The sequence below is a fragment of the Lepidochelys kempii genome, chromosome 4, assembly GCF_965140265.1.
Source record: "Lepidochelys kempii isolate rLepKem1 chromosome 4, rLepKem1.hap2, whole genome shotgun sequence".
NCBI classification, from domain to species: Eukaryota; Metazoa; Chordata; order Testudines; family Cheloniidae; genus Lepidochelys; species Lepidochelys kempii.
In genome coordinates, this window is record NC_133259.1 from 43,381,346 (window position 1) to 43,405,041 (window position 23,696).

Here is a 23,696-nt window from a genome sequence, read left to right on the forward strand (position 1 = left end):
TTTACCCTTCCCTTTATATTTATGACAGTACTCCTCCACTGTGAAAAGCTCAGTGCCAGTCTCTGTTGCAACAGAATGAAATTTACCTGACCTGATTCTTCCCAATTTCACTGCTACCGGTTGGGTTCCCATTATCAATAGTGAAAACTGGCAATATACTGGTCAGTTTTCTTTCTCCTGCAACTTGTGAAACCTCTGACTAGCAGCAGACATATTGTGTAGTTCTCTATCTGAAAATTAAGGAAGATAGCAGTACTTACATTCAGTTCATATTTGGAAGGTTATCTTTGCAACTGTAAGGGCTAGAAATTTGAGTTTGTTGGGGTTTTATTTTGTTGTGTTTTATTTTTTAAAGAAAAGCTTGGATTCTGCAGAAATGAAGGCGCTTACTTGGGAAAGCTTTCTACTTACCACAGACTTTTCAAGCACTGTATATATAGCTGTGGTTTTTTTATTCTCATGTTAATCTCTAATTCTGACATCTGTCTCCCTGAAGAAAATATATGAAAGGCATTTCTGTGAGTTTGACACTCTTGGGAAAGTGAAATATGAACTTTCTATGTGACTCTGTTCTGGAGAGAGAGAGCCAAGAAAGTAGCAGGAAAATCTTTCAAAAGTATACAAGGATATTTTTAAACCCCCATGCTTCTGAAATTCTTTGTGCCCACATTTTTCAGAAAAGTGATACTGTGTAACAAGTTGAAATTTCTGGGGGATTGGTTTTGGTGAAGTTGGGAGTGGGTTAAAAATTGGGTTTATATTTGGAAGCTAGTTTCAACCTTAATTAGGGAAGGACTGGCAATCCTCCTTAATAATAAAAATAAGAATATCAGTTCTGTGTGGGATAGATGTATAATTTAGTTCTAAACCAAGGGAGAACTTGAGAGGCATGATTATTTGTTGACTGACAACAGCATGGTTAACATTTCTATAAATCTGAAAAATTTACTATATCTCAGTAAGAGGCAGCTTGTTTACAGAGCCCAAAAGGGGTGCCATGGCCTTTCAAAAATTCTTTTCATTAAGTAGCATATTTGTCATAAACTTGGGTGGCTGCTATTATGTTCTTTAATTAAAAGTATTTTTAGTAAAACTTATATTAATCAACAGCTCCTGAAGCTAAAAAATATGCAAGCTTATTGCTGTTTGAGTAGAACAAAGGTAAAGTGTGAGAAAGTTTTGGAAACTTCCATAGAGACAAAAAGTAAATCCAAAGTGAAAAAGATTTTTCTAATAACTCAGTTGGATACTAAAGCTTTGCCAGCTTTCAGGGGAGCCTCCTGCCTTCAAGTTTTAGTCCATGAAGAAAGTAAGATTGACATCTCCTTTATATAAAACAGTGGGTTCAGGAGACAGACAAGCAGAGTGAGGGAAATCTGCAGAAATCGGAAAAGATTTTTCTTTAATCTTTTGGAGAATTCAGATGTTCGTGATGTTTGATATTATTAATGCAAAAAGTATGTACAATTTTTTACCATTTCCCTATAAAGTAACGAATAATTACTCTTAATCTTGTGAGACTACTAGTACTATGTCATATATGTTATTGTAATTGTCCGTATATTTTTTGGAAAAATATGTTCATATCCACCATTTCAATATTTCAGATGGAAATTGACACAGCACTGAGTGATTTGGAGGCAGCTGATTTTGCAGAGCTGGTAAGGAGCATGTTTTTATAGGGCAGGCGCTTTGTGCTGTTCACATTCAGTAGTTTGAAGAAATCTTAGATCAAAGCCCATAAGTTTTCTTAACCAACTGAAAGTCAAAGCAAAGCTATGTCACAATGGTGTAACAGTCATCCATATTTTTTCTTGATTTGTAGTAAAAGTTTAAAGAACTTTCCTTTTTTCATGAATTTCTTTTTGCAGTTACACCAGTAACTATAGGGACACTGAGTGGAAACTAGATCTGATATAATTGCAAGCTTGACTGATGCTTAGCTCAGCTAAAAAGCCACTCTTTGCTGTAACAGGGATATTTTCTTTTTCAGTTAATAGTAAAAATCACCTTTTTCTCTTTCTTTCAAGTAGTTACGGATAGTCCTTAAAATTGCTGTACAGCATTAAGAACAAAACTCACCAATCATAAGAAAGCAACGAAAAGTCTCAGTAACAGAAAGTCTAGAAAGCTATATGGTGCAATTTAAGACATTGTTCTTACCACATTTGTGTTAACACTTAATGATGTAAGCCTAATACTTGTTAGAGAATGATGATATAATATATCATTGGCATAAAATTGTGTGACTGTGTGTGTACAGAACTGGCTGCTTTTCTCTACACAGTACAATTATACACATTCACAGTTTTCAATAAGTTTTATCTTGGAACAAACTTGAAAGAAGCAAGTCATTCAAGCATCATTTTTTGTATATTTCCTTTACTACATATCAAATGGTGAGAGGTAAATATGTTTATACTTTTGAAAGTTTTCTCCTCCGTATGAAAGTCCCTCTTTAAATTCTTGCTTCAGAAGAAACTTTTTTAAAAATGAAGTCATAGCTGGATCTGTTATGCGCACATGTAAAGAAAATATTATTGAATATATATAATACTGAACATTTTGGGGTTTGTCTTTTTTTTTTAACTAATAAAATGTCCGGGACTATAAATACAAGGCAGATGGATGTCTATAGTCTCACTTCTTGTTAAACTTTACTGTTTGTGTCTAATAGGAACCAAGCCATTCGTTTCTTAAATAAAATAATTTCCTAATGATTATTGAAAATTATATTTATAAATACTGTTTTATGAGCAGAGCTATATGTATCCACTACATTTAAAATTAAAGCTGCCCAGTTGAGATCTGTGTTGTGATTGTGAGAGCATTTGTCAATTAAATTAAAAGGTGAATGGAACGAGTTAATGTTGGGTAACATATTTCCAGGTACTGTGAAAAAGGACTGGTATGTCTTCCTAGATTTGCTATATGAGGTCCCTCTGGTGGCAAGAGCTATGCAACAGCTAGCTGGCTGTTATGACCTGTGAAACTTAGAGAACCCTATAAAAAAGCCATCTGCTTTACAGATAGATTAGAACTGAGTAGGAAATCTGAGTACCTGTTATGCTGTGCTGGAAATAACTATAAAAATGACTCTGCAGTGACTTGAAAACCAACAATAAAGTCTAAGTGTCATATTTTATTTAGCTGTTTGTTCTAACTTCACCCCTCTGATGCTCAGCTGCTAATAAATTAATATTTAAAGAAGGTACTCCAAAAAATTGAAGTATTAAATAACACTGACTGTTATTTATTGAAATTAGTATCACTTGCCTTCACTCAGTCATGTAACAATCAGGAGTTATAAATGTACTATATTTTTGTTTGCAGTCTGAAGATTACTATGACATGAGACGGTTGTATATGATTCTGGGATCTTGTCTCTTCTATAAGGTGAGACCATTTGAGTACAGCATGGAGTTTTGAAAAATGCACCAAGCAGAAACATAAGCCAAGCATGAATTGACACTTGCCTGAGCTTGACAAATATGAACAATGTGTGGTCATTTTGTCTGTTTAACAGACATAAGTGAACTCACAGAATAGAACAAAACCATTTACTTCACAGATGCAAATAAAATATTTAAAGTCTTAAAACAATTCTTACTGTATGATATGTAGCACTAAAATATCTTTATGAAACCAGTAACAACAATCTTGCAAAATGTGGTGTGTGTGAAGAGATGAATGAAGAGGTACAGGAGTCAGTGATGAATTACCACATTAATTGATAAGAGAATAATTGTGTGGTATTCTGATACCATTGTTCTTTGCCCATCCCTGTCACTAACTGAAGGCCTCTGGTTGTAACTGTTATCCAGATAGATAAGACTTGAGAAACTGAATCAATAACTTTCTTTCAGTTTGGCCTCTGGTATTTGTAAACATGTTATTTATTGAGCATTGTCAGTATATTCAGAACCATACAAAACAAAAAGTAATATACAACTCCTTCTCTACAGAGCTTGTGTTCTAAGGTCTCAGTCATCCAATCCTTACTTATGCAGGTAGTCCCATGGATTAGGTCTACTTGCATGACTAAAGTACAAGGCTAAGGCCTGTCTACACTGAGACTGGTGCAATACCAGCAAAATGCTAGCAATAATGGAAACTCTAGTGCAGACCATCCATTGGCATTTTTACCATCATGTCATGCAGACCTGCTCTAGAAAAACTCATGCAGCTGGTTTCCTGTGTGCGTGTTTTTTAATGTAATGTGGAAAATCAAAAGAGGTACAGAAAGGGCAGTGTTAGCAGAAGACTTCGCCTGCCAACAAATCTCAACTCTGTTTTGGGTGAAAAGCTAGTGACCATTCAAACTCCAGTCCAATCTTATGAGGTGATAGGCACCTAGGAGTTGAGATATTCAGTACCTTGCAGGAAGTGCTCAGTAGCTAGCAGAATAAAGCCTTCAGGCGGCAATACTTTTAAGCTGTTGTTCTAAAGGGAAATATAGCAGGACTTAATTAATACTATGTAATTTTTATGATGTACAGTTATGAGGGTCATATTTTAAATCCTTGTTTTGGTAATATTCAGTTCTTGTCCTTGTCTGGGAAACATATTAATTTCAGTCAAAGAGCTAGTGTTTTGTGGTAGTTACACAGGGGACTGGGAATTAAAACTCTTTGGTTCATTACTGATTCTGCAACTAGGTGTTTGGCAAGCCACTTCACTTCTGTATGCCTCAGTTTTACACCTCTGTAAAACTGGAATAATAATTTACAGGAGTGTTGCTTATTTGTTGGTTTGTTCTTGTTTTATCATAGCACCTAAAAACCCCAGTCATGGACCAGGTACTATACACACACAATATAAAAGATAATCCCCACTGCTTGCCCCAAAGAGCTCATGATTTTAATATGTAAAACACTGAGATCTTTAGATTAAAAGACACTATATAGTGAAAAGTATTGTTATTTTTATTGAATGTGCATTCTTTTTTGTGATTTAATTAAGGGCTATTTGATTGGCAATCACTTACCAAAGGAGGATCTTATTGATATAGCTTTATATAGTCGACACTATTGCCTGTTACCCTTGGCAGCAGAACAGAGGATTGGCCAGTTAGTGATATGGCGAGAAGTATTTCCACACAATCACCTCCAACCAAGTGAAGCTTCAGGTGTTACAGGATACAGAGAGCCTGAAGCAAGATACTTTTTACTAATAGTTGGTTTGGTAAGTTACAATTTCCAGAGCACCCATGGTTTGATTGTCTGTTCTGCTGTTGCCTTTACATTGTAAAATGTTATTACATATTTCCAGTACTAAGCATGCACTGATTTCATCATTTAAAAAACATCCTTATTGCAGCTGTGAATTGATGTAGAATTTTTCAGCTGGGGAATACAATTATTATTAATATTCATAAAGCTTATAAAATTAAGCATAAATAAAATTGTCATGGTTTTGATGCTCTTTTGTTCACTTAAGTTGAAATTTTTGCTTTTATAATCTGATGTTTTTCAGATACTTCATCCATTTTGAGCGGAAATTATTTTAAAAATAACCAGCAAATAACTATTTAAGAGGCAGTTTCTCATATGCACAGTAATTTAATTTTCATAACTTGTGATTAAATAAACATTCATTTGCATGAGAATTGTAATGCGGGGGGAAAAAAGCCCTAAGGAATGATTTTGACATAAAGTGGCTCTTGTTGGAGGGCAGGGGACCTGTCCAGTTTTGCAAATCTTTGTAATTTGCTGAGATACCATATTAGATTTGATAGGGAGTGTAATATAGAATGGATTCTACAGTATGCAGTATTTTAAATCAAAGATTAATTTTTTATACCCATTTGTTTTACAGAGACACTTTATGCTGTGTGTTTTGCTGGAGACAGGGGGTTGCACTTCCAAAGCCATTGGGAATCCAGGACCAGATTGTATATACGTTGATCAGATCAAAGCAACTATACTTCAGTTGGAAGGCATAGATTCTAGCATAGAGGAAAGATTAGAATCTCCTTCCATTCCATGTCTATCTTGTGCTGACTGGTTCCTTCCTGCATCACGTGACAAACTGGAAAGCTTTACAACCCCACCCATCCTTAGTAAACTGCAAAATACTTCCAAATCTGCGACCTCTACAACAAGCAAGAGAACACTCTTCACTGACTCCTCCTTAAGGACACGTAAGCCCAGTCCCTCAAGGAGCAGCGGAGGATCTGACAATGGCAGTGAAGGTCCTGAAGAAGGTGGAGGCCTTAACCCACTTGCTACACTAGATCAGGTCCGAAAGCACGAACGAAAAGAATCCCAAGGTTTTGGCGGGTCTGAGGGAAGTGGTAGCTTGTTCAAGGTATTATTGTTATTACAATGTGTTATGTATTAAACTATTTAACTTTTGAAGGTAGGTACAGCCAACGGAATGTTCAGAAATTAACCAATGCTATTCTGGATGTTTGCCTCTTATGGTAAATGTTTTAATAAATGTGAGGCGGACTGATATTCACTGAGGAAAAAAGAGTTATTAATAAGGCTTTTTCTATACTGGAACCTGAATCACAAAACTTTTGTCATTCAGGGGTGTGAAAAAAAACATACACACACACCCCGAATGACAAAAGTTTTGCCGACTAAAAGCACCAGTGTGAACAGCGCTTTGTCAGCAGGAGAGCTGTCCTGCCGACAAAGCTACCGCCGCTCATTGGAGGTGGAAGTATTTTGTAGGTGGGAGAGCTCTCTCCTGCTGACAAACAGCAGTTACACTGCATGCCTTTTAACGGCATGGCTGTAGTGGCAGAGCTGTGTTACTAAAAGGTGCATAGTGTAGAAATAGCCTAAGAAATGTACGGTAAGGTTGCGGATTCTAGTTGCATTCTGTGACCGTGGAGACAGCTATGAAAAAATGAACAAAAACTGACGCATTTCACTCATTCATTGGGAATTATTTTTATCATTATCATTGGGATAATTCTTTGTATTTTTTATAAATTATGCTTGATTACTTTAAAGTTAGTTTAGTGCTATAATTATGTATTTATTTGTTTTGGATTTATATAATGCAACTCCTGGTGCTTAAGAAGTCAGTGTTGGTTTTCCTGAGTTTCATTAGGATACTTTCAGTTCTTAACTAAAACTAGAACTAAAATTATCAATGAGACTACTCAGATGTTTAAAGTTAGGCAGCCATTTAAGCACCTTGCTTAATTGGGGGCGTAAGGGCCTGATCCAAAGCATGCTGAAGTCAGTTGAAAGACTCTCCTTGACTTCAGTGAGCTTTGGATGAGGACCACAATTAGCACCTGTTTTTTTCATCTGGATCATCATCTCTTCTAAATATTTGGCCTTCTGATGACTAAATTGGGCACAGCTGTGTTGAAAACTACAAAAGTAATTGGAGAATTTTTCCAAAGATTATAAAAGCATAAGCAATATTGACCAAGGAAACTTGTTATACATTGAACAAATGCTACCAATTGGTTTTAGCCTGAAATAGACTTTACCCTATAAAGTACATTCTACAAATTGCTGAAACTATTTAATTTTTTTTAATACTTCCATTTTAAATAAATGATATCATTGGCTGGATTTTGGTCCTTGATTAGATGTCCTTATTGTTAGTTTACTGTGCCTTTTTTTTTTTTTTTAGGTCACTAAAAAGAAACATACCCTTCCAAATCCTTTTCATTTAGGAAACCTGAAAAAGAATCTTTCAGAGAAAGATATGGAACTCTATAATGCTGTCAAGTAAGAGATTATTGGTTTTATTAAATATTTTATTTTTCAGACCACATTCACCATTTTTGTCCAAAGACATATGCAAATCACCAAAGGTTCTATGTAAGGCTACAATTTTGTCATGGATATTTTTAGTAAAAGTCATGGACAGGTCATGGGCAATGACCAAAAATTCACAGAAGCCGTGACCAATCCCTAACTTTTACTGAAAACATCCCTGACAAAATGGGGAGAAAGGAGGGTCCAGCACCCTGCCCCACTGCATGCAGTGACAGGAGTTGAGAGGGACCCCTGACCGCAAGGCTAGGACCTGCGAGGGATCCCCTGCCGCCTAGCAGGGCTGGGAGCTGGGGAAAGGGTCCCCCCACCACCTGAAATGACTGGGAACTGTGAATCTCCTGCCACCAGTAGGGCTGGGCTCTGCAGGGTCCCTGATGCCGCTGCCAGCTGGGAAGCTCTCAGGGATCCCCCGCTGCCCTGCAGGGCTGGGAGCTGGGGGGGGGCGGGCACCACAGTGGCTTGGAGCTATGGAGGTCCTCTGCTGCTGTGGCGGCCAGGCTGCTGCAGAGCCCCAGTGTCATGGAGATTGCAGAAAGTCACAGAATCCATGACTTCCGCAACTTCTGTGACATATTCGTAGACATAGAGGACACACAGTCGCTGTGGTCAAGCAGGAGAACAGTTGAAGTAAGAGCCAAGGTTTGGGGGTTTTTTTTACATTACTGTGTAACCAGTTTTCCTTACTTCCTACAATATATCTAAATATGCTTAGTGATGAACACTACCTCTCCCATAATGCATTATTCTGAACCCCACACATATAGGGATAAGACACTAGGAATGTATTTTAACTAGGCTACAACTTTATTAACATTTCTGAGAAATTACCTGGCAATAACTTATCTAGTGCTGGTTGTTCTTCCTTCTGTAATTCCTGCCATCTGGGGGAAGGCTGCCCTAACCACTTCCTTCCACACCTTTACACTGATCCCAACACCACTGCTGTGACCCCACTTCCCTCGCCTCATCTGAGGGTTAAGGGTATGAGGGGAGAGGTGTTGGCCCCTACCAGACATTAGGCGCTGCAGCCCAGCTCCCTACCTTCTTTAGGTGATACCCTCCCCTAATCCTGCTGCACCCTTCAATCCAGCCACTGAGCTAGGAAGCTCCCCTTCTCCCTCCACACTCTTGCTCCTCAAACTGATGAGGAAACGGAGTTCTCACTAGAGGGGGACAATCCTTAAAGAGACCTCAAGGTTTTCTTTTCCCTTCTGGCCCAGACAAAGCCTCCCCACCTCTGAAGCTGCAGAAGTGAGGAGGGCATTCTTATTGTGAGGGATTTTGGAGTCAACTAATCAAGTTGTCACACTAGAGGAATGTTTCAAAATTAATAGTGGGCTACTTATTGTATGCCAGTATTTGGCACAGTTTCTCAAAAAAAATCAAGCCTGTGGAACAAACAAGCCTGAGTTCACACAAATTACTGGGCTCAATGCAGGGGTTACTGGATTAAATTAAATGACCATTGATATGCAGGAGACCAGACTAGTGTCCCCTCTGGCCTTAAACTCTGTGAATCTCTGAATTTTTGTGTATTTCATCACAGCCCTCCCCAGTTTTCAAAGCAGTGCAGGGGATTTAGCCACACCTCTTACATTAATTTTTTACAGTCTGAATACTAGCCTTTGATAGAGTGAATTTCACCTCTGTGCAGAGGCCAAGCACAATGCCAGTATCCCACTTAAGTCTCACCCTCAAAAATAAAACATAAGTGGTGCACTGGCTTTGTGCTGGCCTTTTCCACAGAGACTAATTTCTCCTGTGATGATTATTCCATCCCATAGGGGAGTCCAAACTCCAAACTGCAGGTAGCGTCTCTCTTCTGCCACTCTAGTTAAGAAGGTCCATCAGTAAAATGTAAAATTGCAAGGAAGTGTGTACATTCCATTTACTCATCTTCCAATGATTTTTTAATCCATGCTATATCATTAGTGCTATGCTTTTGGCCTAAGAGTGTCCTGGTGAAAAGGGGAGATCAGGAAAATGTAGTCTTTAAAAAAACAAAAAAGTCATAAGTGATGTTTTGCATCTAAAATAATCTTCAATTTTAATGTAAATATGAAACAGTATGTTTAACACAATATTTTCAATTTTGTGTCTGTGCTTAGAGAATTTGACCAAGTGTATTTAATAATTTAAATTGTGTGTGTACTTTTACTAATTAACAATGTAACTATAACTGAATCTCTGCATCATATTCCCTGTTGGCATAAATCAATGTAGCTCTTATTTACATTAGTGGACTTACATCAGTTTATGTCAACTGAAGATCTGGCCTTCTGTCTGGAAATCCAGCCTCAGCCTCTGCGTTTTGGAGGGTTTTTTTATCTTATTTTATTTTTTCCATTAAGGCACTTCCTGATGACTCTCTTGAGGAGTTAGAAGTTCTGACTGACAGAGGAACTATTACATTTTTCCTTTGTAACCACTGTCTTGTTTCTTAACTCCTATTCTGTTAGTCTCTCATGTTACCTCAGGCTTAATATAACCGCTGTCAACAGATTATTTGCAAATGTTACCGTCCTATCCACCCACCTCCCTCATTCATTTTCACTTGTTCTTGGAAACCTCCTGGCTGTTTGCAGCATTCTATTCATCTCCTTTATTCTGTATGACTAAAAAAACCACTGTAACATCAAATGTACACATTTATATATAAATATTATTTTATATAAACATATCACACTCAGTTTCTTTTAATTAAGATGGTTGGATATATACTAGTAACTCACTGTTTTCAGTCAATATAGTATGACAAGGAAAGTATGACTATGGTCTCGCTTACCAAAACTGAAACTTGTATATGAAAATAAAATGGGTGCTAACCCAGGGTATTAGTGGGGAAAATACTTAATGGAAAATAACATTAGAAGTGATATTAGAGAATAACATTAGAAGTGCAGTTGTCTTCAAGCTTTAAAAACAGAACAAGAACAGTAGTTTGGTTTAAAGAACAGCTTTGTTCTTTATAACCCACAGCACAGAGGTGACTTTGTGACTAATATGTCCTTCTTAAACGTCTTTTCTATTTTGAGTGAGCTACTTATTTATGCTTTCTTTTTTGTTTTGGATAATACTACCTCTTTGGAGTAGGGCAGTAACCCCCAGTTTACTTCCATGATCACTGTTTTTTTTAAATAATCAGTGTTAACAGTTTTAATTAGAAGGAAATGTATCTTGTGTAGAAATAGGAAAATCTTGACAATGTCTGTTTCCATTCTCATACCATGTTACCACCAGCAGAAAGCAATCAAGTGTAAGAGAGTGTGTTGTCTAGACAAGGGTTAATTCAAAATCACTTATTCTAATTTTTGAAGGTTGACGTCTGGTCCTGAGAACACCCTCTTCCACTATATTTCTTTAGAAACAATGCAAGGAATCTTTATTACTCCAACGCATAAAGAAGTACAACAGCTTAGTGGCTCCATCCACCCTCAGCTAATCAAGAATTTTCATCGTTGCTGTCTTTCGATTCGCTCCATTTTCCAGCAGACCGTGATGAAAGAAGTAAGAAACTTTGTCTTCCTAACAGAATTGTTTTCTTCTACTTTTTTCTTTACTTAATCTCCTACTTAATATTTTCAAGACTACTATCACTTCAGCATTTAAATAGTCCCCCAGTAGAAGATTCTTTGTGAACTTTCTTTTTAATTTACTAAGTGTTTTACTTATATGGGCAGACTGTCCAACCAATCATGCATATCAAAAGGGCTTCACCTCCACAAGACAGTGCTCTGAGAATCAGAAAATTAGATTGCTCTGTGGGATGTGGTGTTATGACTCCTGTACTGTCTATAATTTAGCAAAGAGTTTCACAGAAGGCCTCTAGGAGAGAATGGCAAGATAGGAACTAAAATCATTTACCCTCTCCTGCCTTCTACAAAAACAGGTTTTTTTGTTGTTAATGTAGTGCTTTTGAAGGATGCTAGCTTGACAACACGGGAGATTTAAGTTCTCTGTTTCTTCACAGAAAGTGTATGGCATGTGCAGTGACAGTTTAAGCTCCCCCCCTCCCTCCCCGCCACTGTGTTTCAACCCTCATCTGAAGAGACTATCTCTGAAGGTGAGAGGGTAGCTCATTCTCAATCTCTTTGGCCTTCCTGTTAAAACTGCCAACAAATTGGCCAGCCACTAATGTTTGTTATGGTGAGTTTTTAATGTGGACATCTGTCCAGTAAAAAACACATTGCCACTACCAATTCCTTTCAGGCATGTTGCCAAGTAATCTCTTCTAGGTGTGAGAAAGGCACACAAGGTGTATGCTCTTCCAATTTCTTGCAAGCAGCATTTATTACGACTCTAATAGGATTTTTTTTCCCCTTCATGAGACTTTTTAACACACTCCTAGAGATTTATATATCATTGCACCAACTGTCATTGATCGTATTGTGTGCATATGGGCCTCGTCCACTTGAGACATTGTCTCTCTGCCCTGTGAAATCGTGGCAGTTGTGATTATCTGAGTCACTGCAAGCTTTATCTGGGTGGAATCTGGTGCCAAATTATTTGTTTTACTTAGGGCTGTCAATTAATCACAGTTAACTCACACAATTAACTCAAAAAAATTAATCGTGATTAAAAAAATGTATCGATTAATCGCACTTCTAATTGCACTGTTAAACAATAGAATACCAATTGCAATTTATTAAATATTTGTGGATTTTTTTTACAATTTCAAATATACTGATTTCAATTACAACACAGCATACAAAGGGTACAATGCTCATTTTATATTATTATTTTTATTACAAATATTTGCACTGTAAACATGATAAACAAAGAAATAGTATTTTTCAGTTCACCTAATACAAGTACTCAACTGCAATCTCTTTATCGTGAAAGTGCAGCTTACAAATGTAGATTTTTTTATTACATAACTGTATTCAAAAAATAAAACAGAGTAAAACTTTAGAGCCTACAAGTCCACTCAGTCCTACTTCTTGTTCAGCCAATCGCTAAGACAAACAAGTATGTTTACATTTATGGGACATACTGCTGCCTGCTTCTTATTTACAATGTCACCTGAAAGTGGGAACAGGCATTTGCATGGCATTTTTTTAGCCAGCATTGCAAGGTATTTACATGCCAGATATCCTAAACATTTGTAAAAAGAAAAGGAGTACTTGTGACACCTTAGAGACAAACCAGTTTATTTGAGCATAAGCTTTCGTGAGCTACAGCTCACTTCATCGGATGCATCATGTTGCATCTGATGAAGTGAGCTGTAGCTCACGAAAGCTTGTGCTCAAATAAATTGGTTAGTCTCTAAGGTGTCACAAGTCCTCCTTTTCTTTTTGCGAATACAGACTAACACGGCTGTTACTCTGAAACTAAACATTTGTGTGCCCCTTCATGCTTTGGCCACCATTCCAGAGGATATGCTTCCATGCTGATGACGCTCGTTACAAAAATAATGCATTAATTAAATTTGTGACTGATATACAGTACTTGTATGAGGTAAATTGAAAAATACTATTTCTTTTGTTTTTTACAGTGCAAATATTTGTAATAAATAAATATAAAGTGAGCACTGTACACTTTGTATTTTGTGTTTTAATTGAAATTAATATATTTGAAAATATAGTAAACATCCAAAAATATTTAAAATAAATGATATTCTGTTATTCTTTAATAAGATTAATCGCACAATTATGATTAATATTTTTAATTGCTTGACAGTCCTAGTTTACTTTGTATATAATTCACCTAGATGCAAGATAATAGTCGATGCACACACAAAAAAACTAAATAAATGAATGTCACATCTTTAGAGACTTGGATTATAAATAGATCCACTGATGTGTGTGCAGTACAATTTTTTTCTACAGTCCTGGTTTGTTTGTAGCAACTGTCAGTCATTACTGATTTGAACCAAATAGCTGATAATCCATGACTAATTCCTTGAACTCTCCAGCTCCTTTGGGAGCAAAAACTTTACATTTTGACATAAATATACATGGATGTTGTGTACCATTTTTTTAAGCTCTTAGAAGTAGCAGACAGAGCAGTTAGTGAGAAAGAAGTAATCCCAAGCTATTGACCAGGTGGCATTTCCTCACCATGCTGCCTGTAGGCAAAACTGTACTTTAATTCTCACAAATGGTGAGGAATGGAAAGCACTTGTACAGAGTGAATGAATACAGTTTGCAAACAGCAGTGAAGTCTTCCTTCAAGTTTGTTTGTAGTTTGGAGGTGTGAGGTGTGTGTACCTAAGAGGTCTTTTCAGATTGGACTGTTACCCAGACATAAATCTGTTAGGATTGCTTAATACTTAGAATAATACTTGAATAGTGAGAATTTTTTCATCAACTGTACATAAATTGATGCTCTGTTGACTGGAATCTTGGCTGCAAATTAGTTTATACCTTTGACACTTCTATAGGGAGGTACAGAAATCCAAAAGCAAGCAGAAAATGTAGCTGAAAAAAGGAGAATGTTGGTTTTGCATATAAGTAGTTAAAATAACACAAGTTGAAAAACCTTTTCTTTTAAGTTCAGATTGCCTTTGGTCACAACTAACAAGTACATGAGGTTTCCAATTTTTAGTTTACACCAAAAATACCTGGATAAAGAAACCACTGACACATGCGTAGGCATTTCCAGGTGTAACCAATAAAAATTGGATACACACGTCTGAAAGTGAAAACATCTGTTATGGCCACAGCCACATCAGCATGCACCCTTCCTGCCTGTTTCACGCACATGTCATTACAGTGGACACCAGCTGAGCTCCCAACGCCCTGTAGGTCAAAAAGAACTGATGAATATGCTATGGAGAACAAAGATTTTCTTGTTGAGGAGAATCAGGCACACGTGTAACCCAGTTTTATAACATTTTGGGACTGGACTATTCCTGTGAGAAAATTTACAGACAGTTTTTGTGAATTTGGTCCAGCAACATACGCTGTAGCTGTCTGCTTGGCATTTGGAAGCTGTGACTTTTTAGTTTACAGTGCATGATAAATGGATAACTAAGATACACAGAAATATGTATTCACATTGTATGATTTTTAGATCAACAAAATATTGCTGTGTGTTTGGAATTTTATAGAGATGCACAATATTGGACCAAAATGATGGTAATAAAATTGATTAATAATGAATTTTGGGCCATTTTCTAAACACTGAAAAATCACTGATTTTTACTATTTTAAATGTATGCAAAAATTCAAAATAAACACTGGAATGGGGAAAAATAAACACTGAAAACTAGAAACCCTACATACTGTACAGTAGGTGACAGGCAACTTAGATTCTGATGTTTTTCTTCAGCATCTGAAATGAATGTGTTTTTGTACAGGATCCCTGGGGTACAACCTGGAACTGGGGGACCGCTGTGCTCCCTTAACTCTCCAGCCTGGGCTGTCTGACACCCAGCAAAATTGCATGAATGCTCCCTGAGCCATTCATGAATCATACAGAGATAGGCACCAGTCAATCACCCCAGCCTTGCACCCCAGAAATATACTGTCTTACACTGTTCAAGACTCCCTTGTGCAATACAAACTCATTAACTAGTTTGCCACTCTGACGAAAGGGTAATGGATGTGAAACAGCCCTTGTTAACCTGAGCTGAGATTCCACAAGCACTTCAACTAAAAACACACTTTTAGGTAAAGTATAAAACAGATTTATTAACTACAGAAAGATAGATTTTAAGTGATTATAAGCAGCAGGCATAGTGATCAAAATTGGTTACCTAAGAAGTAAAATAGAAATGCAGTCTAAATTCTGACTTCAACAGACTTAGGGCAAGTCTACACTACAGCGGCACAGGCTGCGCCGCTGTTGCACGTCTGGTGAAGACATGCTATGCCAACGGGAGAGTGCTCTCCTGTCGTCATAATTACTCCACCTCAGTGAGAAGCGGAAGCTGTGTTGTCAGGAGCGTGTCCCCCGCCAATATAGCGCTGGTGTGGACAGTGTGAAATTTGCATTGCTTTGTGGGGGGAGCTTTTTCACACCCCTGAACGACGCAAGTTATATCAACTTAGGCTGTAGTGTGGACCTGCCCTAAGCAAGATTTGGATCAAGCAGTCTCTTAACCCTAACAGACACATTACAGGCAGCTCACAGTTCCTCAATACACAGACTGGACTCCCTTCTATGCCTGGACCAATCTCCCTAGCTCAAAATCTTTGTCTTCTAGAGTCAATCTTCCAGGTGTTGAGATGGGAGGGGAGAGAGGCCAAGTGATGATGTCACTGTCCCTCTTTATACCTTCTTCCAGCTGCTAGAAAGATCCTTGCTGTGATGTGGGGGTCAGGCAGTCCCCATTGGTCAGGCAGTCTCTGTTGCATAAGTGCCCCCTCTAAGGAGCCGCTGGGAGAGTGGATTCTTCTTGGTGGGCCATTAATGCCTGTCTGGCCAGTGATAGCTGCTCCTTTGTTGCAATTGAAAGACCAGCTCTGGGTGTTTTCCAACCTCACAACATATTTCAGTAATACATATAGCAATACTTCATAACTTCACATACAATGATGGTACATACAATCCAACAGGGTATTAATGTTCAGCAAATCAAGACTTCTTAAATGATGGTTCACAAGGCATATTTTGTACAAAACATATCATAATCATATCACAGTGTTGAATATGTGGGTTCTAGGGTGTTACTTTGAGGTATAGCGTGTCACAGTTCTGATCTGTGTATAAATGTGAAGGGGAAGGAATTTTAATGCTCATGAAAGTACAGGACTAATAGCCTACATAGCTCTGCCAGTGCGCCTTATTCCTGATTTACAAGTTCCCTGCTCTTCCTGTCCTTGTTAGTTTCTGAATGAGTAGTGTAAATGATGCTAAATTATGGATGGTGGACAAATGTCAAAAGGAAAATTGGATAAGACAACTACACATTTTTATTTGAGAGAAACATTTGGAATGCTAGATGACATATATTTATAGCTTTTTTAGTGACCTTAGGTCTTCGACTTGGCACATCAGCATGACCAGACTGTGAGAGGCAGCTCTTCTCTGCAGTAATGCAGCCCCTCCCTAGAGTGTCTACCGTTTGACGTCCCATACTCTTTGTTTCATTCTCCACTATTGCATTAGTGAGCAGTGCTTCAGAAGTTTACTGTATCAACTTTGAAAAGCAGCACAGTTTGAGCAGTTAAAAACCTTTCGACCACATGGGTACCCACTGTTCTGTTAATCCAGTACTGTTGGACTTTACATCTTTGTCCCTCCCTTTGCTGGTAGATATGAGGTTCCTCTTCTGATATTTTCCATCAGCAATCTTTTTCCCCCCAGCCCCGCCCCACCCAGCAAGTTAAATGTCTTCCACCCCTGTTGGCAGACTTGCAGTACTACAGCCAAGTTGAAAGTCCTGTCATCTATTTCTGCCTAAGATAAACAGAAGTTCCTCAGGGCTTCCTCTGTATATTTTCCTTTCCAGGGAGGCCTCTTTTCCTCTGCCTTCAACATAGCAACAGCTCTGAAGGAGAAGAGGTCTTTGCAAGATTCCAGGGGAACTGGGGAATTCCCCCCACCTTAGCATTTCCTCCACACTACTTGCTTGTTGAAGCAGAACCCAGTTCAGAGGAATATGCACTTCAGTTTCTCTTCATGTCATTATACTTTTATTTTAAGACCTACAGATTGTCTAGTTCAGGGGTCGGCAACCTTTCAGAAGTGGTGTGCCAAGTCTTCATTTGTTCACTCTAATTTAAGGTTTTGAGTGCCCGTAATACATTTTAACATTTTTAGAGGGTATCTTTCTATAAGTCTATAATATATAACTAAACTATTGTTGTATGTAAAGTAAATAAGGTTTTTAAAATGTTTAAGAAGCTTCATTTAAAATTAAATTAAAGTGCAGATCTTATCAGTTTAGTGTGATCCTTATCCTTGCTTTTCCTTGCTGAGTTTTCCAATGTCTGGCAAGTATTTGGATACTTATGCTGCACACAGGCTTCTGAGTGATCAGTTGTTAACTGATCTCCAAGAGGGACAGAGGACAGATTTCATGTGTGAAAATACCTGTTCACACAGGTATGTGGATCCAAATGCTGAAAGCATTGCAAACGCAATTTTCTTCACACTTAAATTTCACTGGCAGGCACGTCCAGCAGGTCAGAATAGAGGCCCCATGATCTCTCTCGGTAGTTTCAAGTGCACTCCGCAGATCTCCAAACTTTGATGCTCACAATTCTGAGCTTTTTAACTGAGTGAGCTGCATTTCAAAATCTTCAACACCCATCCACTGAAATACAGACAAATCCAAGTCATTTTCGTTTAACTTTTCAGGTTTAATTGGAAAAGAAAGCATTGGGCCAAATCACTGGAAATCTTGAAATCTGTCAGAAAATTCTGATTCCAGTTCTTTCATGTACATTTCTAATCTCAACGTCATACGCAGTGCACTGTTCCACGTGGCGTGAGAGTGATGTAAGCAGCAAATCAGGACTTAAAAATATCCCAGTACAGTGGCGCTGGAACAATTTTTAAGGTGGGGGTGCTGAGCTGTGACCCCTCTTGCCCCGGTCTGCACTCCTCACTGCCCCAGGCTGGGGCCAGTGGGCCACAGCTGGCGGCAGCTGCAGAGCCCCGGGCCGGTGGCCAGGACCTCAGGCAGGCAGCAGAGCCCTCCAGACCGGTGGCCAGAACCCGCAGCCGGCAGCGGGCTGGCAGCAGGTACCCCAGGACAGCAGCGGGGCCCCTGGGACCAGTGGCCAGGACCCAGGCAGTGTGAATGCCACTGAAAATCAGCTTGCGTGCCGCCTTTGGCATGTGTGCCATAGGTTGCCTATTCCTGGTCTAGTTAAAACTCTTTGCAACAGTAAGGGCCCACTCACCAGATTCTTGTCTACCTCACGGGCATTGCAGCTCAGAGCATCTTACAGTGAGATCTGCCATGTAACAATTTGATCTTCAGTCACTCCTTGGGCACTCCTTTACTAAGCACTAGTTTTACTTATTAAAAACTCCCAGGAACCTCAGCAGAAGCAGGGTTAGGCCATTTTAAGCACTTTTGAAACTCCCACCCTGAATGTTTTATCCCCACTGGGATCTGTTTTGCCTCCCCTTTGTGAGAGGGAAGCCATCATCTATATTGGAATAACAGGACAATGGGTACTTTCTCTCAGGAGAAAGAGAAAATTAGTTTCCTTGCATATAATTTTATCTTCTCCATGTGGGTGCCAGCTATTCAATGAGAAAACATCCTGCACTTCTACAAAGGTTTTCTTACTGACTTGGCAGAGCACAGGAATACCCTTTTTTGATGGAATGTTTGGAACAAGAGAGAAAAAGTGCTTTTAGCAAGGTATTAAGAACATAAGAATGGCCATACTGGGTCAGACCAAAGGTCCATCTAGCCCAGTATCTTGTCTTCTGACAGTGGCCAATGCCAGGTGCCCCACAGGGAATGAACAGAACAGGCAATCGTCAAGTGATCCATCCCCTGTCGCTCATTCCCAGCTTCCGGCAAACAGAGGCTAGGGACACAATCCCTGCCCATCCTGGCTAATAGCCATTGATGGACCTATCCTCCATGAATTTATCTAGTTCTTTTTTTAACCCTATTATAGTCTTGGCCTTCACAACATCCTCTGGCAAGGAGTTCCACAGGTTGACTGTGCATTGTGTGAAAAAATACTTCCTGTTTGTTTTAAACCTGCTGCCTTTTAAACCTGCTGCCTATTTCAATTGTTTATTTAAAAAAGAAACTCCTGTCTAAGCAAGTTCATTCAAATGTCCTTTTCTGGTGCAGTGTTTAGTTTTATTATTTGTTTTGTCACATTTTTGTTGTTGTTCTTGCTTCTCCTTAGCTTTGGCAGCATGCCTTGCTTCTCAGTGTGGCTGTATTACCTCATATGCGCTAGCAGGGAGAGTGAGCATTCAGTTTTGAGAGGAAAAACAATCACAAAACAGAGCTTGTATCCTTCTCACTATGTGAAACAAAGTCTGAAAGACTATCACTGTCAAGCTAACAGAACTGTGTGTAGCCACTTGGAGAAAATAAAATTACACATTAGGAAATTAATTTTACCTTCCAAATCTTGTTTTACAGGATATAGTAATTGTGATATCAAGATCATCCTACACAGAACCAGCAACTTACCTGTTCCTCCCAAATGAATCACACTGCAGTTCATTATCCTTCTGTTTATGCAGAAAAAATATTTCACACTATATTAACATTTAAACTGCTATTTTACAGAAAAAGAAAAATGCAGACAGTGGGAGCAATTCAGATTCCAGAAAGGCAAGTTCTGACCTCAATCTAGTGAGAGAACATGGGGTTTTGTTTGAGTGTTCTCCTGATAACTGGACTGACCAGAAGAAACCACCACCAACTATGACTTACTGGGTTGTAGGGTAAGTAGAAAGAAACTTACTCAGGTTTAAATTCAGATGTATCTATCTATAGTAGAGTTTTCTATGGCAGCCACCACCATTGTAGCTATGTATTGATATTCTGGTATCTTGCTCTATCTTGTGTATTCTTTGTTCTCTTCCTAACCTCTCAGACCTGTGCACTGTCCCCACTTTGCAAGTGAATCATACCTGTGCTCCTATTCCAGCACACAACTCTTATTCAGTGGTGTGGGGGAACAAACGATGGAAATGCACAAAATTCAGAGGGGATGAAAAGAGAAGTGAACAAATTTAACTATTACTGGGGAGAACATATTTGAGATATTAAACTACCAATCCACTTGCAACATTTTGTAAAGCAGTCTTTATTTCAATGTGCTTTCAAATACAAACACGTGAAATTAAACTCTGCCATTATCATTATAAATGGATTATAATTACTTTTCTGTTGTTGGTTATATTAAGTGTTAATTATTTTTTCTTAAGTGATCTTTCAGATTGATCCCCAATTGAGTTCTGGTGGGTATGGTCCTTATTGCGCAACTGTCTCATGCTTATTTGTATAGCCTGGCACCACATAGTGCTAGAGTTTGTGAAGTAAATATTAAACATCAAACCTACTTTATAGTGGGAAGATAATTATAGTGTAACTTGAAAGAGTTATGACTATAGCAAATCTTATAATTGTTTAGGTCCTCGGCATTTGGCCATATTCTATAACCACCACTTGTCTATATCCTCCTTCTCCCACCCTAGCAGGCCACAGCCTTTACTTGTCAGCATTATAGCTTCAGTACTCAGAAAGTACGATCACGATCTGTTAATCAACAACAGTAATTTTCCTTCTTTGTCTCTTTCATTTTATCTTTGGTGTCCTTGTTAGAAGGATAGAAAAAGAAGAAGAAGGAAGACTGAGGTTCCCATTGAGCCATACTTTCAGCATGCCAGCAGCTAATTATTAAGGGCAAGGGGCTGGCTTGGAGTTTATTTACTGTAGTTGATTGACTCACTGAATTTGTGTCCTCAATTGTGGAGCTATAAAGCCAATAGTAAAGACTTTTGTCCAGCTAGCTTGGGAGAAGACGACCACAAACCAACTTACCATTGAATAATCTTCCCAACACCGCATTTCAGTATGTGGCACAAACTCTTGTTTATAAGCATTTATGGTGAATGTAACCAAATAATAATAATTAATAATAATTAATAAATAATGGATTTGGTCTGGAATCATAATTTTAGAAATTCTTTATATCTCCTGAACCACTCTCATCTTTATTACAAAGTATGTCAATTTATGGTACTGCCAATTTTCCTTCAACTCAAATATTTAAAAAAAAGAAAAACTCCTATATACTACTGAAGACAAATAAGTGTATGTAACTACAGTGTGTGAGCAGCTGTAATGCTATTAAGATTTAACAGGTTAAAATCCTGGGTACTGTTTAAACTGTTGCTGTCCCTGTTAAGAAAAGCTTCAGTTTTCCAGTCTCAGCATGCTCAATGTGTGACATCAAGTGAAACTCAGTACCACTTGTGGAGAAAACTACTGTGCTCACATATTAATAATTTCATGGTTTTGGTTCCCACATGGTAGGCAACCAGAGAGCTGACATGTAGGAATTCTAAAACAATATTAAATTTAAAAGGACGTGAATACTATAGTTTTCTTCTCAAGCACTCTTGTGAGTGTAGCTGGAGAGCACTGAGATTTGAAATACTGCAGAGAACCCAGTATCGTGGGAATGAATATTGAGAACATGAAGAACTTTTGCCCGACAGAGTCTCGAAGAAAACTGTGTAGAGGTGAAATTTAAATTGTTTTAAATATCTAATAAATGGGAACTAAAAGATTTCCAGGAGAACTGTGGAAATCTGCTATTAGTCTTTGTTTGCAATTACTTTCAACTTGCTATTGAAACCTTGTCAAACACAAATAGAATTTCTAGAACAGTGACCACCTCCCTCTGACACTGGATTTTTGTTTTTCTCCAGGAGACTCTTCCTACATCCAAAACCTCAGGAGTTTTATGTCTGTTTTCATGATTCAGTCACAGAAGTTGCTGTTGAACTGGCTTTTAAACTGTCCTTTGGCTTAGCTACATAGATGTGCTTCCTGACTAAGCAGCAGTCCTGAACAGTTGCTGGAATCCATCTAAAGCACTTAAATATAAACAGAAACTGAGTAAATCATGATGTCCTTCTGTGTGTTATTTTGAAGTGCTTTAAAAAAATAAATCTGCCTTGTGGACTAGCTCTGTTAAACACTGAAGTAACACGTTACTGCTGATTTACTACATCAGCAGCAACCTACGGGAGACGATGTTTTTGGGAGAAGCAAAAAACATTAATTTTAGATACAGTCAAATGGATCATGATGAATAAAAAGATGGAATTACTTATCCTGAGTGTAGCTTTACTACATAAAATATTAGCATAACATGTACATTCCAGTAATGTCCAATGTTTAATATCAACTGCAAGATATTACACTTGATATACTGTCTAGATATTTGGCAGTCAGCAGTAGAAAAAACATAACTTTCCCTGGTAATTAAGCACATGAAGCTCTGATGGCATGAACAATTGCTGGATGGTTTTAGTACTCCTCTGTTAATCAAAATGAAGGGGAAACCAATAGCATCTGGATTAGGGGCTACAAAACACAAAATTAGCATGTTATCTTTTTTATCCATTGTGATCTTTCATACAGCCAAGGGCTATAATAATATTGATATTTTAATAGATTTCATGAATGGCATTGTAAATAACAAAGTGCTACATTTGTTATAGAGTAATTTTGATCCTTATGAAAGTATAATAGGTACGAAAGTATGTGAAAAAAGGCTTTAACTGGCAATTTTGTTTCTGAAAGCTAGGCACGAACATAGCTATTTTTATATGATGTTGATGCTTTTATAATAAAGAAATTTGTATATTTGTAGGGGGAAAACAGTGTGCCTTCTATATTTCTTGTACACACTCATCCATTTTCTGGTTTGTCACATTAGGCAATATTAATTTGGTTAGCCTTGTTATGGTTTACAGTAGGATATTTTTCTTCATATACCTATTGGCTAGCCTATAAAAAAGCTTCTATGAGGCAAATGGAAACAAAACTCTTGCAAAATCAAGATGTCTTCTACAAAGCCCATATTTCCTACAAACTGTTGGAAGTTTTGTAATCCACAGGCCTGCTATTTTCAACAGATTTCTTAAAAGCTGGTTTTATTTAGAATGTATATTTTTAGTCCCCTTTTCTCTTTTTTTTTTCCCCCCCAACCCTAACACTTGGTGCTGGCTTCTTGGGGAGCATCTCATCACATTCCATGTCAACAGTTGAACTGTTCTTTCTGGTTCTGTCATCGCTGGTTGCTTCTCATGGTTTGCCCAGCAAGCTATTAAAGTGTATGATTAAACTTAAAGTTGCATTTTAAGCAGTACAGTTGGATAACTCAAGCTGAAGAAAAATGTTGAAGAAATCAAAGGTAATTTCAGTTGGTTATCACTATCAAATATATTTCTTGGGTCTTGTCTGCGTGAGAAAATTGTACCAATTTAACTAAATGGATTCATATTAGGCAAGATAAGGCACTTGTATGCTGAAATAAAAGGAGGGATACA

The 23,696-nt window shown here is 38.0% G+C and overlaps 1 protein-coding gene across 2 annotated transcripts in view; it reads left to right on the top strand.

Moving 5' to 3' along the window:
- Positions 1-23,012, top strand: part of INTU (inturned planar cell polarity protein) — a 100,131-nt gene extending 77,119 nt beyond the window's left edge. The window contains exons 9-16 of one of the 2 annotated variants that reach the window (XM_073341086.1): positions 1,608-1,661; positions 3,334-3,396; positions 4,963-5,184; positions 5,818-6,309; positions 7,603-7,700; positions 11,069-11,258; positions 19,915-20,072; positions 22,068-23,012. In XM_073341086.1, coding sequence (XP_073197187.1) covers positions 1,608-1,661; positions 3,334-3,396; positions 4,963-5,184; positions 5,818-6,309; positions 7,603-7,700; positions 11,069-11,258; positions 19,915-20,072; positions 22,068-22,179 — 1,389 coding nt within the window. In that variant the 3' untranslated portion in view covers positions 22,180-23,012. The remainder of the gene's footprint in view (positions 1-1,607; positions 1,662-3,333; positions 3,397-4,962; positions 5,185-5,817; positions 6,310-7,602; positions 7,701-11,068; positions 11,259-19,914; positions 20,073-22,067) is intronic. The other variant, XM_073341087.1, reaches the window with a different exon arrangement.
- Positions 23,013-23,696: the final 684 nt, after the last annotated feature.